We start from the raw sequence: 17,211 nt of genomic DNA, 5'->3' as shown, positions 1-17,211 counted from the left end.
TCCTCATCGCTTCCATCACTCCCTGTTCAAACTTCTCATCAAATTACAGCTGCGTCAGCATCTGCCTATCTCAGCGCAGGTGCTTTTGCTCACAAGTACAAGTTGAACGCTCCACCCCCCATGCCTTCATGAAATTACAATGGGTACTCAGATATATCACAGCTTTACAACAGAATTTCAGCTTTAAGCATCTCCTCTTTCTCTTCCCTCAGGTTTTCAGCTCCTCACAGCACTAAAAGGGTTAATCTCCCCCAGGCCTTGCAGCTGGAATGTGGCTTATCGCAGTGGAGAGGGGGGAGAGCTGATCGGGCTGCCCACAGCAGGGCTGTTGGGGGGGGTTCCATGGCTGGAACAGGGCCCATCGGCTCCAGGATGGCCGTGGCCCGGCCCGGCCCAGGCCCGAGCAGGGCCTGGGCCGGGCCCGCTGGCCCCCACACGGGGCCTGCAGCCACCTGTGCCAGCACCGGAAACAAGAGAGGCCTGTGGGGGCTTTGTCTGTTCTTAAGTGTGGATCACAGAGGTGGTCACGATTTCAAGTGGCTTAAAGAATTGTCCATATTCAAACTGGCCAGCTGATAGGTTCTGTCAGGTCCCAGAGGAAGCTGTAAGCACCCCTTTGCAAGAACATAACTTCTGGGACTATGCTTGCTAACCTATGGCAAATGTGGTAGGTTTTTAATTGGAAAAGATGTCATGACTGATTTCTGAAAACTTTGAAATATAATCTAATCTAATCTTGATCTAAATTTCTGGTGACGTTATAGATTGAGCATTTAATAGAGAATGCATTTTTATATACTAAATATCAGAGGACATTATCTATCCTGTTGTGTCCTAATGACAGGTCTAATTTATAAGTTTATTCTGTATGGTATGTTACATGAAAAACACAGGGGAATACAAAATACTTGTTGGAAAAGGTATCTGTATTTACAGAAGTAAATACTTTTAACTGTATCTTTCATAAAATTTAGTCCTTAGCCCTATGTCAATTAATTTTTAATAATACTAACAAATTTGTCAGTTAATTTTTAATAATACCAACAAATTTTGTTGTGTACTAATGAAATACCCATTACATATCTCTGAGAATTAATTTAAGTAGAATAATAGTGTGAGGCATCTTTTTCTTTCTGCAGTCAGGCATTGTGTTGCAATTGTTTTCTTTATTAGAGGAAAGATATGGAATAATAGTATGCAGCAGATTTTACTGTTTAGGGGCAAATGAATGCTATACTCAGGATTCAGTCACTTCTCAGAAAGAAAGTTGGAAGGGAAGAGAAAACCTGGCACATTTATAAGGGGTCTTGGATTTAATATTCTGTGCCACTATACATGGATAATTCACTCAAGATATTCTGTGTTTCAAACACTCCACCTGGGAGGTATTCAGCTTGCCTATTTCTTTGTTCTGTAGAGATGAACAGGTTATAAATGCACAAAGGAGCTTTAGGAGTCAGGAAGAAGACCGAGGGGAAAACACATCGTGTTTAAAATTCAAAGTATAGGATTTGTATTGAGCAATGAGAAAGAAAAAATTGCAGCCTAAAGAGATTTTTCTAGCTTTAGTCTTCAGCTAAATACTGTTATACTAATTAGGGAATTAAAATATAAACAAACAAACCAACCTCCGAACAATTCTGAACTTTCTAAATTAAGTGAGGTTTTAATAAGAGACCATGATGGAGTATGAATGATCTTAGGTCATCAGTCAAGACCCAAGTTCATTTATTGTCACTAGTGCATCACGATCTCAGATCCTTGTTCACACCTGCTGCACTTCAGTCAGTTCAGACTTCACTAGCCCTGATCATGGATCGTGGGGTGATGGTCAGAGAGGAGAGATATCTGTCTGGATGTCATGGGCTGAAAGTACATCACCCATCTTAGACACTGTATTTCTGCTCTGTATCCTTTCTTTGGTAAGATTTAATCTAAATTATCTTGTATAAAAATGGAATTGACATTTTTATGCTTGAATACATATATGTTTGATTTTTTTTTAAGGAGGGTTTATATATAATGTATAATTATATGTAATAGTTTTGTTACTAAACACTTTTGTGCTACACATTATTGGAATGGATTTAATGGGTTCTTTTCAGCATCGTTTCCAAAGACTTGTTAATTCACAATATGTTCTGATAAAATACAGGGTGACTCTGATGTTCCAGTTATTCTGTTTTAGATAAGCATATGGCAAGACTAATAAAAGATTTGAGGGCAGAGAGTAATTTTTGTGTTTGGTAATTTTCCTCCAAGTTCAGTTAAATTGTTCTTTGAGATTAAGATCCTTCTTGGGTGTATGCATGGACTAAATTGAGTGTATTTTGTTTGAATTTGTGATTTTAAAATATTAATTAGATATTGATTGAATCTACTGTTTCCGTATATTACATAATAAAGTACATGTTGTCCTTTATTATGAAACATCCATGCTGGAACCACCTGAACCCCTTCAGTCTTCTTGAACACCTATTGGTGACTTATGAAGCTGTCCTCATTCACAGTTTTGAAGACTAGGTACCTAAAGTACTCAGGAATTCCTGTACATTAGAGAAGTTTGGTTTCATAATTTTGGAGAACATATACTTTCTGTAGCATCCAGTAACTTTGATGGTACCTGGCATCAAAGAAAATGTAATATGAAACCAGAAGTTTATAGTATAGCCATCTTAGACAAAATTAGGTTTCACATAGATCATGTTTTCATCACATTGAAGATTAAAAGGGAAAAAAATGGGAAAAAAATTATGAGCTCCCCATATTCATTTGTTGCTTCTGCTCATCAGTAAACATGTCTGTGAAATCCAGAGCAGTTAGGTTTAGGAAAATTAATAACGTCTGTTTGAGCTGTGTGCTGTGGGCTGATGCACAGACCCCTGGGAGCCTATATGGAGCCCACTAATAAACAATCCTGGCAAATTATCTTCAAAGCAGCAATCTTTGAGCATGCTTACATGTCAAATGAGCAGACTTTTTTTTCTCATCACAGTATAGTAGAAACTATATATTGGAAAAATAACCCCAACCCTCCTTTCTGGAATCCGTTCTCACTTTGATCTTTATTCAAGTCTCCCCTTTGGCTGTCAGTCTGCCTTCTAAGTCACAGTAGCATTTTGTCAGCTGATGGATCATAATTCAGTTATGTCTGCACAATGAAAGAACATGTCCCACAGTTTAATCAAATCAGGGTAGAAAAAATCTCTAGTTTTTATCTAGGATCAAAGAACATGTGGTTTAATGTCTAATAATGCAATTTCCAGTTAATATGCTGGTCAGTGCTATATTCAGTGAACAGATTACTGGGCTTTCTATTCAGGTTGCAGCAAAGGCAGAGTACACATCAAGGAAAAATACAAGTCCACCCAAAAAGATGTCTTTTTGTGTGAAAGAAGCCTGGAGAGGCATTGTTTTGGATTATGTTCTCTGCTGAATACTTAATAGCTGCTCTATCAAGGGATTTATTGATGTGGCTTTTCAAATTAATTTAGTTTAATCTGTATTTGAAAAAGATCCATTTAATTGGTTATCATTTACATTTAACTTTATGTTTGATTTTCTTTGGTAAATAATATATGAATCCAAAATAATTCCAATGTCTTAGTATGCTTGCAGTTGATTCACACTCCTGAATTTAACTCTCCTGTTAGGTAATTCCTCTCTTTGTTTATAATTAATGAAATGCAAATGTATAAAGGAACAATTATGGATAAGTATATTTCCTTCTCCTCATGCTTTGATGAGATCAGTAAGAATTCTGGGACTCTAGGCACAAATTTACGATGTGAAAAATTTGCTTTCTTCTTCCCTAACATAAAGCCATAATACATAGGGCAAGTTTATACACCTCTTTATATAATATATTTATATTTATATTTATATTTATATTTATATTTATATTTATATTTATATTTATATTTATATTTAATAAGAATAGTAGATTATATATGATTTGGTTGTTTTATACATACAGTTCTTACACATGTGGTCATATTATACACATATACACATATGAATTTCTGTATGTACACAGGAACGCACACTTTTGGGACTTTATTTTTAACAAATTAGGGAACCCTACTACTGCTACTACTCTAAAACCACTATTATGTGAGAGTTAAAAGACTGGGAAGGGATGGGATAGAGATGTGGTAAAATATGCTGGCTTTCCTGAAGCTGTCTCTTAGTTTTACTGATTTTTTAAATTACAGAACAAATACCACAGTGTGTAAGTTAAAGCAGAATTGTGGTGATCAAACATCCACTACTTCAATGTAGTCAGTGGTGCACTGTAGGCAGCAAAGCCCTTTGAAAGTTATTTACACTCAATTTGTTTTTAGACTGTTCTTTGACTATATATAAGACCAGTGTCTGGTTTTGTAGTAGCTAGTGCTTTAATGTAGCTCTGATTATAATTATACTTGCTACAGATTTCACAGCTGGTCATTTTTCTGCTTCCATTAGACAGTGATTTCCTATTCCTTTATGATGCATTAAGACAGAATAACTCTGATTTCTGAAAGAACACCTGTAGTTCAAGAATCACAGCCGAAGAATAACACTAATTATAGTTCATCATATATGATCTAAATCCTACCTCTAGAAATTATTTATACCAGCACATTTTATTTTATTGAAATATTTGCATTCAAAAATTCAGATGAACTATGGCAGCCATTCTGCCTGATAATAAATATGAGAATTATAGAATATTTAGGAAGGAATTGTGTGTTTCAATAAGGCCTTCTACCCTGACAAATCTAAATCTCTTCATTCTGTCTTGCTTTGGTATTTGATTTGAGCTCTTGTCTTGACATTGCAGTTTCAGGAGGGATAGGATTCTACCCTTTACTTATATCATCATAAATGGTGATATCAGCATAAATGGTTTTGGATCTTTCTAAAAGGTTAATTAATTTACTACTAAGGATTTTTTTTGTCTTTAAATATATATTTTGTTACCAAAAATAAAATTAAGAATGGATATAACTATGACATCTACAAAAGCAAGGAGCCTTTTTTGTCTAATTGTGTTCTGCTTGAAAATTTAATGTTAATTGATCCTGTAACTAACTGTTTCACTTGCTTAAAAAATAAGGCAAAGGAAGATAAAATTAACACTGTAAAAATTAAAACTGTAAGTTCCTCAGAAAACTGAGAAATCTATCTGCTTGCTGTCTAAAACGATCTGTCATTTTTGGGTGACACATTAGAAATGCGTCATCAAAATAATTGCATAAATTCTCAGGTGTAAAGTGACGGGGCATCTCGGGCCTTTGTGGATGTTGTGCTTTATAAGCCTGTGAACACCTAATGGTGACTGAGGGAGCTGTGCTCATTCACAGTTTTGAAGACTAAGTACCTAAAGTACTCAGGAATTCCTGTACATTAGAGAAGTTTGGTTTCATAATTTTGGAGAACATATACTTTCTGTAGCATCCAGTAACTTTGATGGTACCTGGCATCAAAGAAAATGTAATATGAAACCAAAAGTTTATAGTATAGCCATCTTAGACAAAATTATGTGACACATAGATCATGTTTTCATCACATTGAAGATTAAAAGGGAAAAAATGGGAAAAAAATCATGGGGTAGTCACGTCTTTCATATGCAACAGTGTCTTTCAGGGAATGTTTTTATGTTTCTGCTAGTCCATGGCTCTCTGCAGCCTATGACCTATTACTAGAGGGAGTAATTGTAAGGTTTTGGCCGGTAATTCCTTGATGTACTTTGATCAATTACCTGCTGTAATGAAATTTTTCACACAAACATAAACTTTAGCAAAAGTTGATTTGAGTAGTCCAGTATTTTCCAGTGAAATAACCTTGCATCACAAATCTCAAGTATTATTTCTTCAGTTAATTCAGCAGTAAAATAATGAACCTTTTCTGTGATCTTTTTCTTTCCATAAGGTCTTATTATTTACTGTTTGTGAGTCACAGCAAACTGTTAATCATATATAAAAGTTAAAAATGTTCATCACTTCTAAATGATAAAGAATTAGAAGCTTCCCATTTTTTTTCTGAAGTTCTAAATACAAAGTATTGCTTTTACAAATTTTGTTAACCCTCACCTCTGTTTCTTTACCTATGTCTAAAAAATTAGTTTTTCTTAGAAGTTGAAGAAGCAATGTTTGTTCATATAATATTTGATTCCAGAATGTGATTACTGTTCTAGTCATCATCCAGGAAAGCACCTGAAGCTTGAATTCCTTATAAAAATTACTTCTCTTCATCAGGATTTTTGAACATGTCTCTTTCTCAAAGTTCATCAGCCTACCTATGCATTTATGAAGTTTGTGACATACTTTCTTGTTAAGAATCTGTTCTAGATTCTCTTGCCAGGTTCCATGGACACTTCTAAAACTTCAAAGGCTATTCTTTGAAGTGTAGAAGTCTTGCTGATGTTTTGTTTGCCTCATGCTTTTTGAAATATAGGAGGAAAAATGCCCTGTTAATAACCTTCATCTTTTGATACCTGTTTTTTGCTTCACTTATTATTCTATTTGTTGAAGAAACTCTTGAGTATTTCTTCCTCTCCTAGAGACAAGGTCCATACCCCCAAACCTGTCAGTGTTTAAGAGGCATTTGGACAATGCCCATAAAAACATGCTGTAGCTTTTGGTTAGCCCCGAAGTGGTCAGACAGTTGGACAGTCTCTTCCAACTGAAATTTTCATGGGACAGTCCCTTCCAAATGAAATTCCCTTTGCGTTTGCGTTTGCCTTTGCCTCTGCCTCTGCCTCTGCCTCTCCTTTTTCTTTTCCCTTTCACTTTCCATTCTTTCCCCTCCTAGGCTTGGCAGTTACACTTTCTGGTAAGACTGTGTTTTTCTCCAAAGTTTGATTTTAAAATTACAAAGTCATTAGAATTGCTAAATATGCTTATACATATGCTAGGCACAGAGCTCTCAAACAGTCTGACCTAAAAGAAAAAGAGAGACCAGGGGCCAAATTAAACAGCAATTTAGGTGATATCTGATCTAATTATGCCACTTTATGCCAGAATTTCCCACAAAGAGAATGCAAACATAAGGGCACTGTGCTTGAAATAATGCAAGATTCGTAGATTAATCACACGTGACATATTTAATTTCTTTTTACAACTCACTCTTTAATAATTTACTGTTTTAAACCATAATCAAATAATGGACATGATTGGTGGGTGTGGATTAAACACTGTCAGCTGCTGATACATTTTCATGGCAAATAAATATTTTCCTGTTTGAATAACTTGTGCTCTCTTCAATTACATGTCTCTCATCAAATACCAGGACATTGGAGAAAATGTTCTAAGCATGACTTTTGATATGCAGCCATAGTTCAGAGGTATTTATTGACAAGCAAGAGAACACAATGGCCTTAGTTTTGGATGAAAATATTTTCTGTCAGTGGAGGGAACAGTCCCAGGAAATGCATGAAGGAGCTGTGTTGTTGGTGGAGAGAGAATGGTGCATTCCCTGCCTTTGATACATCACTAGTGAAGTTCTCCAGAAAATACCAAGTGCTTTTTCAGCTGAACCTTAGAATATAAAATACCTGCCTAAGTTATGATAAACAAAGAGCTTCCAGAATTTCTTTAGGTATTTTTGATGCCTGCCCCAAAAAACAATGGCTGCCACAGACAGAAAAAGCATACAGAAGTTGCCTATAGGTCCTCCTACAAGGAATCTTCCAGACAGCTTTGAAGCAGCATTATGTTACCAAGGTAGAAAGAAACTATTGTGGCACTGACTACACTTTAGCCCAGTACTTTTATTCAGCAGGCATTCTAAAGCACAAAGCTCTGCCTATTACCAGCCCTCATCTAAGTTCTAGATGGGATTGGACTTTTGCCATGCCTGAACCCTTCCACAAATATTGAATTTATAGTTTCTTGATTAAAGTAGGTAAAATGTGTCTGTTTCTGTGTTGCAAGTTGTCTTCTTTCCTTTTTATAGGTTTTAAATTAAAAAAAAAACGGATGGGAAAAGTACAAGTTCATAGTCTTTTCAGTGAGCCTTTAAACATGTTTTTTAAACTTAATATTCTGACTAGAAATGCATTCGTTTACTCCTGGGGAGGTTTGGAAGGTTATTAGTATTTAATAGGAATGTGTCTGTAATTTGTTCCAAATGAGAGAAACTTCACCGCAGATTTAAACACAGAGGTTTATCACAGGAAAAAGTAGATGTGGGGAGAGAGTTTCTGGCAAGAGTGCTTGGTTTATAGTTTTAAAATGTCCTTTTTACTATGAGGTTGTTTTTCTCTTAGAGTAGGAGTGTTGTAAGACTGTGCTTCCAAAAAAGACCCAGAACAAAATGTGCTAAGCTTGCTGTTGTCATGAGGAAAGAATTATTTTCATAGCTCTCAATAGCCAAGAGGTACTGTTATCTAATCAGTGGACAAGGATTTGCATAATATTTGAACATGATGACACTATTATGCAAATTTTTTCAGTGAAATGAGCCACTAACATAGAACTATTATCAAAATGGCTGGTCAAACTTTTCCATGGCTATCCATGGATCCCAATTCTAGTCAATTTATGCTGGACTAGAAAGGGCATTGCTACCCTGCTTTCCTAAATTTTGTGCTTTAGGAAGGCATGATAGCTGAACTGCTGAGAATGGACATTTTATGTGAGTCTTAAAAATAAAGGAGAGTGAAGAAAGAACAGGAAAGGGAAAAAGCAGAAAATTTAAAATTATATTAATTTCAGGCACAATCAGCAACTCGATAGTTGGAGTGATAGAAAGTTAATCTGGAAGTAAAATACTTTTTCAATGCCAGCCTGGACGTTTCTAATCTCTTAGTGCAGGCTCTGCTGTACTTTTGGCCTGCCAGGACAGCCCCCCACAACCCCCTTTTTTTGGCCACGTTTGGAATAATGCCTCTCCCCACTGCTCTGACCCCAGATATTTGCAGCTAGCCCTGCCATGTTCCTGCACCCCTCCTGTATGAGGAATTAACTGTCAGCTCTGATTTTGAGGTGACCTCTAAGGACTAGCACATAGGGTTAGCTGGTATGTATTGGCAAGCCCAGTATCTGGCTTTTCATGCTCCAAATGCCCATATATATATATGCGTATATATATATTATTTTTTCCCTACAAACACATGTATGCATTCACAGATACACTCATATATTTATATATGTATAAATAAGTGTATATATGTATATACATATACACATATGAATATAAAAGAATAAAAGACAGACTTCCAGGGAAACTAAAGCCATGAGAAATTTGGAAAGAGCTGCTGGGAGGAAATAGGTACATAAGCAAAGACTGAGTTGGCAATACACTGTGTTACCTCTTTTGTGCATACATTAGCTAAAAAAAGTGTTTTGAACTGTATTTTCTTCTCCTTGTTGTAAGTACTCATCTGTCTGTGTTTCTATGTGCCTAACACTTTCTGTTGAAAGTGCTGTTTGTTGAGAAACAGTGCTCCTGGGATAAACAGCTCCTCCTGCTCCAGCAGCTTTTCTCCCTGTCCTCTTTCTCTGTGCCTTGTCCAGATATAAACCCACAGCTGCTCTTCCCTGAGTGGTTAGCAGCAGGCTTCAGGTAGGTTTACTCCTCATCTCAAGAGGACTTTTGCAGAGGTCATCCCTTGCCTGTGCTTGAATAACTCTTTTGGGTTTTCTTGGGTTTTTGTTAGTTCTGACAGGGGTGAATGTTTGAGTTTTGAGGTGGTTTTTGTGGTGGTTGGTTGGTTGTTTGGTTGGTTTGGGGAGGTTATGGGTTTTCATACTTTTATTTTTATCCTTTTTTTTCCTGAGACCCCAGAGATACCTGAAGAGAAATCAGAAAAAACAGAGTAATACAGAGTCTCTTTGATTGAGTATATAAATAACCTTTGGGTAACAACAACAGGAAAGAAAAACTCATTAAGGAGCTGTGGTTCTTGATTGCTGTGCCAGTTTTGTTTACCTTAACAGAACAATTTGGCCTGCAAAGTGAGGATTCACCCAACTCACATTTCTAATTTTATCTTTCTATTTGCCTTGCCTTCAAATGTTGTGGATGTGAAGCAGAGGTGTAAACACCATCCAAGAAATCCTCCTCTACTCTTGCCAGGTTTATGGAACATAGCACAAGCAGTATTGCAATATGAGTAAAACTTGTAGTGAGGAAGTGGATCTAAAAAAGATGTTGGCATACAGAACAGAAATGCAGAGACACGGAGTCGCTCAAGCATGCTAAAAAATAAATTTGTGTTTTGCAGGCTGAACTCTCTCATGACAGGCTCATTAAAAGTTCTTGCTGCCAAATGCTGTTTGTTTTCACCTTCAGAACTGTCTGTGTTAATAATGAGCAACTCCACTTGCAAGTTATTTGCATAAAGTATTGTTCCTGTCAGTGGTGCAGTGCTAGGCGAGGGTGAGAGGGAGGGCACACAGCAAATGAATTCAAGTGCCTGGTTTAACCCATTACAAAAACACTGGTGTAGTCTAGGCTGGTATGACATATTCTTGATGAAGTCCATCTTAGTAGGACTTGACAGTAGGAGGGGTTTACTAAATAGTATGTCCAGGATTACTATCAGAACCTTGGTTTGTATATTGAGACTTTCCACCCCTAAACTCTTAACTTCATGTGAAACTCGATTCCTCTTGAGTCAGCTAGCTTCCTATCCTTAAGTGTTTCTACTTTCACAGATGGCTATTACATGATATCTCTCCATTCCTCTGGGAACATTGTTGTCAGCAGCTGGTGCATTCCCCATACACTTAAAGCCTCCAATGATATAGGAGTTCCACAGTAACAATGAGAATCTGTAGGAAATTTTCTGTAACATTATTAAAGGGAGGAACACAAGAAAAACACTGATTCAGGTAGTTACTGTAAAAACAACTAACACATTTTTGCTTTATTGTTTTATTGTATGTCAAATTTCACAGTTATAAATTTAACTCAAATGAAAACCCAAGGTAATCTAGAATTACTTGTCTCTCTACCATTTAATACATATCTGATAAAGGAGAGTTGGCCATTCTTCTTTCCCTGTCTACAGATGTATGTGCCCTATTCAAGATCTTTACTGATGGAAAAACTTTACGGGTCCTTTTAGCTATTGAATTGATCACAAAAAGCAATGAGTTTTTCTAGTATGAAATCCTACATATCAGGATCTGAAGCATGAAAATGCTTGCAGATGACTAATTTCTATTTTACATGAAAAAAATCAACTGAGAAAAGAAGGCCAACAAAGCATACTAGAGGCATCAAAACACAGAAAGGAAATCTGTGCAAGTATCAAGAGTCTTCCAAATACTCAGGAGGGTGGGCTATTAGCCAGTGTGCTGTATGCAATGCTCAGAAAATGAACAATTTCTTTAGTACTGTAACCACTATACCTTATAATAATGTGATTTAATAATTAAAATCTGATGCCTGCTAAAAAAGATTCACAAAGATAAGATCAGCTAACCAGAAGCTAATGGAATAGTGTAGCTGTATTAAAAATTGAATTTATGAAAGTGAATGTAATATTTGAAAATATTTCTTGTAGCTGCTGAGACTTTTTTTTTGGTGTGTGTGTTTTGTCTAAGATTTGTAAAATACCTCTTTTTGTCTTCTGTGTGTGGTAGTTTTCAAAAAGCATTCCCTCACCTCTGCATTTTCACTCTACTTGTTTAACAATCATCTATTCTTACCAGACATTAACTACATGAATGAAGTCCCCAACGTGATCTATGTGTCTTGTTTTCTGCCCATCAAAGATAAAAATGAACTGCCTTGCTTAAAATGCTAATCAATAACAGGCCAAATTTTATTCTTCCTTGGGCTTATTTTATTTCATTTTCTTATAAATAAACATCAGTTAGTGCAAATACAGATGTTATATATCAGAATTTAAATCTAAGAAGACAGTCATCAGATTAATTCTGTGGTCTTGCAAAATAGACTAAGATAACATAACAGCAGACAGTAGCCCTACCTGAACTGGTACAAGTATGTAACAGTACTTGAGGATACAATCATAGTGATTTACAACTATAAATATGATAAAATATAGAAATCAGCTTTCTGCTTAGTTCTTCCATAAGAATAAAAGCTAATAAACAAAAAGACCACGTACATAGTTGTATTATCTGTTTCAAATAAATGAAATAATTGTAATAAAATACAATATTTTATTATAGTTGTTGTATTATCTGTTTCAAATAAATGAAATAATTGTAATAAAATACAATATTTAATATTAAAGCTTGTGATTTTTGTAGTCTGCTATCTCTTCTGTCAAATGGTATTTAAGTTCCTTAATGGTCATATGGAAGGAGCTATCCTTAGGGCACTTACAAATATATTCTTGTCTGAATACAAAAAACATGCTTATGAATGTGTGGAACACAAAGGTTAAGTAACACATTGTTGTAATATATAAGTAACACATTGGTTACTTATATTTGTGTCCATTTGTTACATGATAATAAACACTTTACTACATAAATTTTGCATTAGAACTATTAAAATTTTAATTGCTTCCTCATAGCAAGTGCATATAAACTAATACCAACAGGAATGTGATTATCTGTATTTGGAACTAATATACTCCACTTTATTAAAGGTCATCTGTCTATGTCATATATACTGAAATATCCCTTTAGAAAATCTTCTTTTTTTATCATCCTGTTAACATGGCATTAGCTATGAATTTAGAATTATGAATTAGAATCTGAGAACAACCCCAAATACCTGGTTTCTTCCCAGACTGACACAAATCAAATGCTTGCATCCAGACGAGCATCTTCTGTCCCAAAGTCAGTCAGTGTTTGGATCTTTATCTGCAGCTTCGTGCCCCTTTGGGTAAAATCATTTAACAACTTTGATCTTGATTTGTTGTCCTTTAAACTCGTTTTTTATTCTCATTATTTATTTTTATAATCAAGAGTTCCTAAGCCCAGCCTACCTAGCTTTACACTACACAGAAAAGAGTTGGTGTCTTGGATAGAAAGCATCATTGACTAATGGCTTTATTGCTAGGGCTGTTCACTCTTACCTGCAGGCAGGCTTCAGTGGAAACCACCCAGAGCAAAATAAGATTGTCTTCAGTAGCACTGGCCTCCTGCTTGTCATACTATCATACATACTAATCGAACATGTCTCTAACTAAAAAACAAGCAAATAGACATTGATGAAATTTGTTTGAAAATCTCTCTTCTGTACAGAAGGGCTGAATACTTTCTGTAGGCCATATTTTGCTTGTATCCCTCCCAGATGTTTTGTCTAATAACAAATCAAATAAATGAAGCCAGCAACAAAAAATTAAAAACAAGCAGACAAAAAACCCTAAAACAGCAACAAAACCCCCCACAAGCCCAAAACCCAAACCAACAAACAAAAAAAGTGCAAGTAAAGCTTTTTTCATAAATGAAATATGCACAGTCTTAGGGCACATCTTAATACCTTAATATTCAGGAAATCTGGGAGCAGCTATCCAAGCTCCTGACAACAGCTGGTAGAGGCTCAGCCAGTTCAAAGCATAAGCAGAAAAAGTTTATGTCTGTCTGGCCTTTCCCACAAAGACATAACCTAACTTCCTGTGAGATCTGCTAAAGTCTAACTACTGCTTTAGCTTTCCATCTTGAATCACTGAAACTCTATCAAAGCAGCCAGCTGCTGTAATCCAGAATGAACAGGAATCATGTCTTTTACCTCATATTCTTTAGTTTCAGTAATGACCTTGGATATTTTTTAATCCTGAAGTGTTCTCTGTTGCATGTAGAATCTCATTTTCTTATTAGTTTATGACATGAGTGATGTATATGCAAAAATGGAGGCCCACTTAATCTATTTTTCTTTTCTTCACAAGGGAATACTTCTAGCCTAGAAACTATTTCAGAAAACATACCAAATATGTTTGTTACTGGTTATTCTTCTTTCTCTGTAGTAAGGTAAATTAAATAGATTTACCTGTTTAGTAAAGTAATCTATTTCCTAGCTATTAAAAAAATGGAAATAATTATATTAATTTTAAAAGTTTGTTGAAATTAAATATGCACAGATGATCTATTAGTTACAAGATTGCACTGACATATATCTCATCTAAAGCTATTAATATTAATGTCTTAAAAATATTAAATAGTTATGTTGGAACATGAAATAGTTATGCATTTCCTGTATTTTATTTATTGCTGTTGTGTCTCAAATTTTGTGCAGGCATAGGTGGTTGAATAGTTAGGCTTAGAAGGGGTCTCTGGAGATCATCCAGTCCAAACCCCTGCTAAGGCAGGGCCACCCAGAGCAGGTGACACAGGAGCACATCCAGGTGGATGTTAAGTGTCTCAAGGGAGGGGGACTCCACAGCTTCCCTGGGCAGCCTTTTCCAGTGCTGTGCCACCCTCAACATAAAGAAGGTCTTCCTCATGTGAAGGTGAAACTTTTTCAGTTTTAGTTTATGGCCATTGTTCCTTGTCCTGTCACTGGGCACCACAGAAAAGTCTGGCATCATCCTCTTGGCTCCTGCCCTTGAAATATTTATATGTATTGATGAGATCCACTTCCAGTCTTCTTTTCTCTAGACTAAACACTATGCTAGATGTTGCATATAAATGTATTAACACATAGTCCCTACCCTGAAAAGTTTTAAATGGAAATAATCAAAGCAAGAAGTGGAGGTAAGACTTAAATTTCTACATTTCATACTTCAAAGGCAGTTGGTTAAGATGAGTGAGGTAACTGGTTTGAGGTAAGGGACAAAAGGCAAATTTCTTCTTTTTTTTTTTTTTTTTTTTTTTTTTTCTGGATATCATCCTCATTTTAAGAGCACTGCCATACAATCTTTTCTTTTTTCTTTTTCTTTTCTTTTTTTTTTTTTCTTTTTTGTCAGCAAAAAGCTGTAATGGTGCTCATTGACAGGAGAACAAATGGGTTAAAATCACAAGAACAGAACAATTAGACATTGCCTTTTTGGTCAAGATGTTTCCTGGCTTCAGGAACCATCCTGTTCTCATAATGAAGGTCCTAAGGATGCTGTTTTGTTCCAGTATTTTATCCAGATTTTACCGCTGTCACAGTGGGAAGGTACAAGGCAGGAGCACAAGAGAAGGTTCTTACCCAACTCTCAGAATAAAGTAAATCCCTAACAACTCAGGAAATATGGACTGACAGGGGGCCATGCCTTTCTGCTCCTCTCCACTCTCCCCTCATGACAGAATTGATATGTCCCTCCTATTGTGAGATGCAGAGTTCTCCTTTTTCTACTTATTCTCAGGATTGCAGAGCTGTACAATAACTCTTGTCAGAGTTTGCTTTCTATAAAAACAAAAACAAAAAAACAGAAAAAAAAAAGTTTTCAATTTATTTGCAGTGTAAAAATTTTTTTTTGTTATTGTTTCAGGACACAGCAGGCCAGGAGAGATACAGAACAATTACCACAGCTTACTACCGGGGTGCAATGGGCTTCATTTTAATGTATGACATCACAAATGAAGACTCTTTCAATGCTGTGCAGGATTGGTAAGTAAAAACTGGAATTAATGTTAAATATCAGAGAATACGTGTGATATCACTTATCTGCTGTGACAGTGCAAATTGTTTTGGAAAACTTATTTCCAAACTCAGTGCTCAAGCATTCCTATACCCAAATATATAGTGGTGGGGTTTTTTTCAGTTGGGAAAGTCAATGAATATTTTAAAATGTTTTGCATATAATTAATTGTAACCATTGTGTTTTCTGTAATTTCAGTTCATGTACCTTATTGATACTACTAAATCCAGCAACATGCTAATGTGTAGACTCACTGCTAAGATATCAGAAACTGTTTCCATACTTTATGGAAAAAAATGAGATACCATGTTTGAGGGTCATTTGTGAATTTAATTTTTCATCATGTTGCTTTTAACCATAGCCCAATATACATTGTTATGTCAGTTCTGTGAATCAAGTGTTAAGATGAGCTAACTTTAGTAGAATAGCAGAACCTAGAACGGCTGGAACTTATATTGCCTGGAGTTATGTGAATGTCCAGATGTCTCCATAAAAGTGGAGACATCATTTTAATCACACGTGTCAGTCAGCATCCAGACAATCCAAAGCTTTTTTAAATAAAACTAACCTAAAAGGAAAGCCAGAGTTTCCCTAAGTGACTTTCTTTTTACTTTACAAGTTATTTTGATATCCAAGAGCCTTCCAGCAGTTCTCTAAGTGATATGAACAACATTTGTCATGTGTGCTCCACATCCTCTCTTGCATGCAAGTTCCCACAGGACAGGTGTGTTTGAAAGAGAATTTTGTTCAGAGTTTGTGTGATTTGTTCAGTATATTTATTTGGCTTTTTAAAAATTTGTTTTATTATATGCTCTACTGAGTACTTCTTTCAGGACAAACAAGGTCAGAAACATGTTTCACACTTAAAGAGTAGTAATGCTCTGATGCCTGTTTTTAACAGAAATTGTTGCATAGCATTAAACCATCCAAGAAAAAGAATTTTCTCTCTTTCACACTCTTTGACTTATTATTGTGGTAGAAAGTGTCACAGAACCCATGGAGCACTTTCCCTCTCAACACCTGGAGTTTTTCTAGCTCTGTATTAGCTGAGATTGGTAATTTATCACTCTGAAAATAATAAATGAAAACCTTAGCTTGACTCTGCTGAAATGAAATGGGATTTTGGGTTGCCTAACATTTCCCATGTAAGCACCAGGGGAAAGAGCCAGCTCCAGCCTGTGTCCCTTCTTTTCTCCATCAAGTTATCTGTATGACTCCACAACAAATTGCTCTTGTGAGCAACTCCTTCCATTTATGAATCAATAAGCTTGCATGACTATTATAGACTGGTAACTATCTTTGGACAATTGAATGTTTCCGAGTGGAGACTCTGCTTGATACTCCAAGAGGAAGGAACCTTTGCTCCCTATGAGTTGTTATGCCAAAGGGATGTTTTGCCAATATTGTACAAGCTGGAAACATCATGTGAGTAGTTGCTGTTACACATTTGTGAGTACTGCTCTATTCAACTGTGTGAGACAGAATCTCCTACCTAACAGGAGGTAGCTGAAAGTGTTAATTCAGAGATGCTGCTGTGAAAGTTTAACAAAAACAGGGAATCAAGGAATACACCAATCTCCCTGCTGAACCTGCAGATGTGACTGCCAACAGCACTGCTTCCTGGCCCTGCCAGATGAAGCACTTTCTTGCTTTGCCCTGTTTTTCATTGTCCATGGGCTGATTCTATTCTAGCACTGGGTTAACTGGGTGATAATGTCTTGTCTAGGACC

General features: G+C 36.0%; 1 protein-coding gene across 1 annotated transcript in view; it reads left to right on the top strand.

Annotated features, from left to right (window-relative positions):
- RAB3C (RAB3C, member RAS oncogene family) overlaps positions 1–17,211 on the top strand; it is a 126,048-nt gene that overhangs the window by 45,646 nt on the left and 63,191 nt on the right. Inside the window, exon 3 of the mRNA XM_039567306.1 lies at positions 15,332–15,450. Coding sequence (XP_039423240.1) covers positions 15,332–15,450 — 119 coding nt within the window. The remainder of the gene's footprint in view (positions 1–15,331; positions 15,451–17,211) is intronic.

The sequence above is a fragment of the Corvus cornix genome, chromosome Z (genome assembly GCF_000738735.6).
Source record: "Corvus cornix cornix isolate S_Up_H32 chromosome Z, ASM73873v5, whole genome shotgun sequence".
NCBI lineage: Eukaryota > Metazoa > Chordata > Aves > Passeriformes > Corvidae > Corvus > Corvus cornix.
This window is presented reverse-complemented; position numbering and strand designations above follow the sequence as displayed.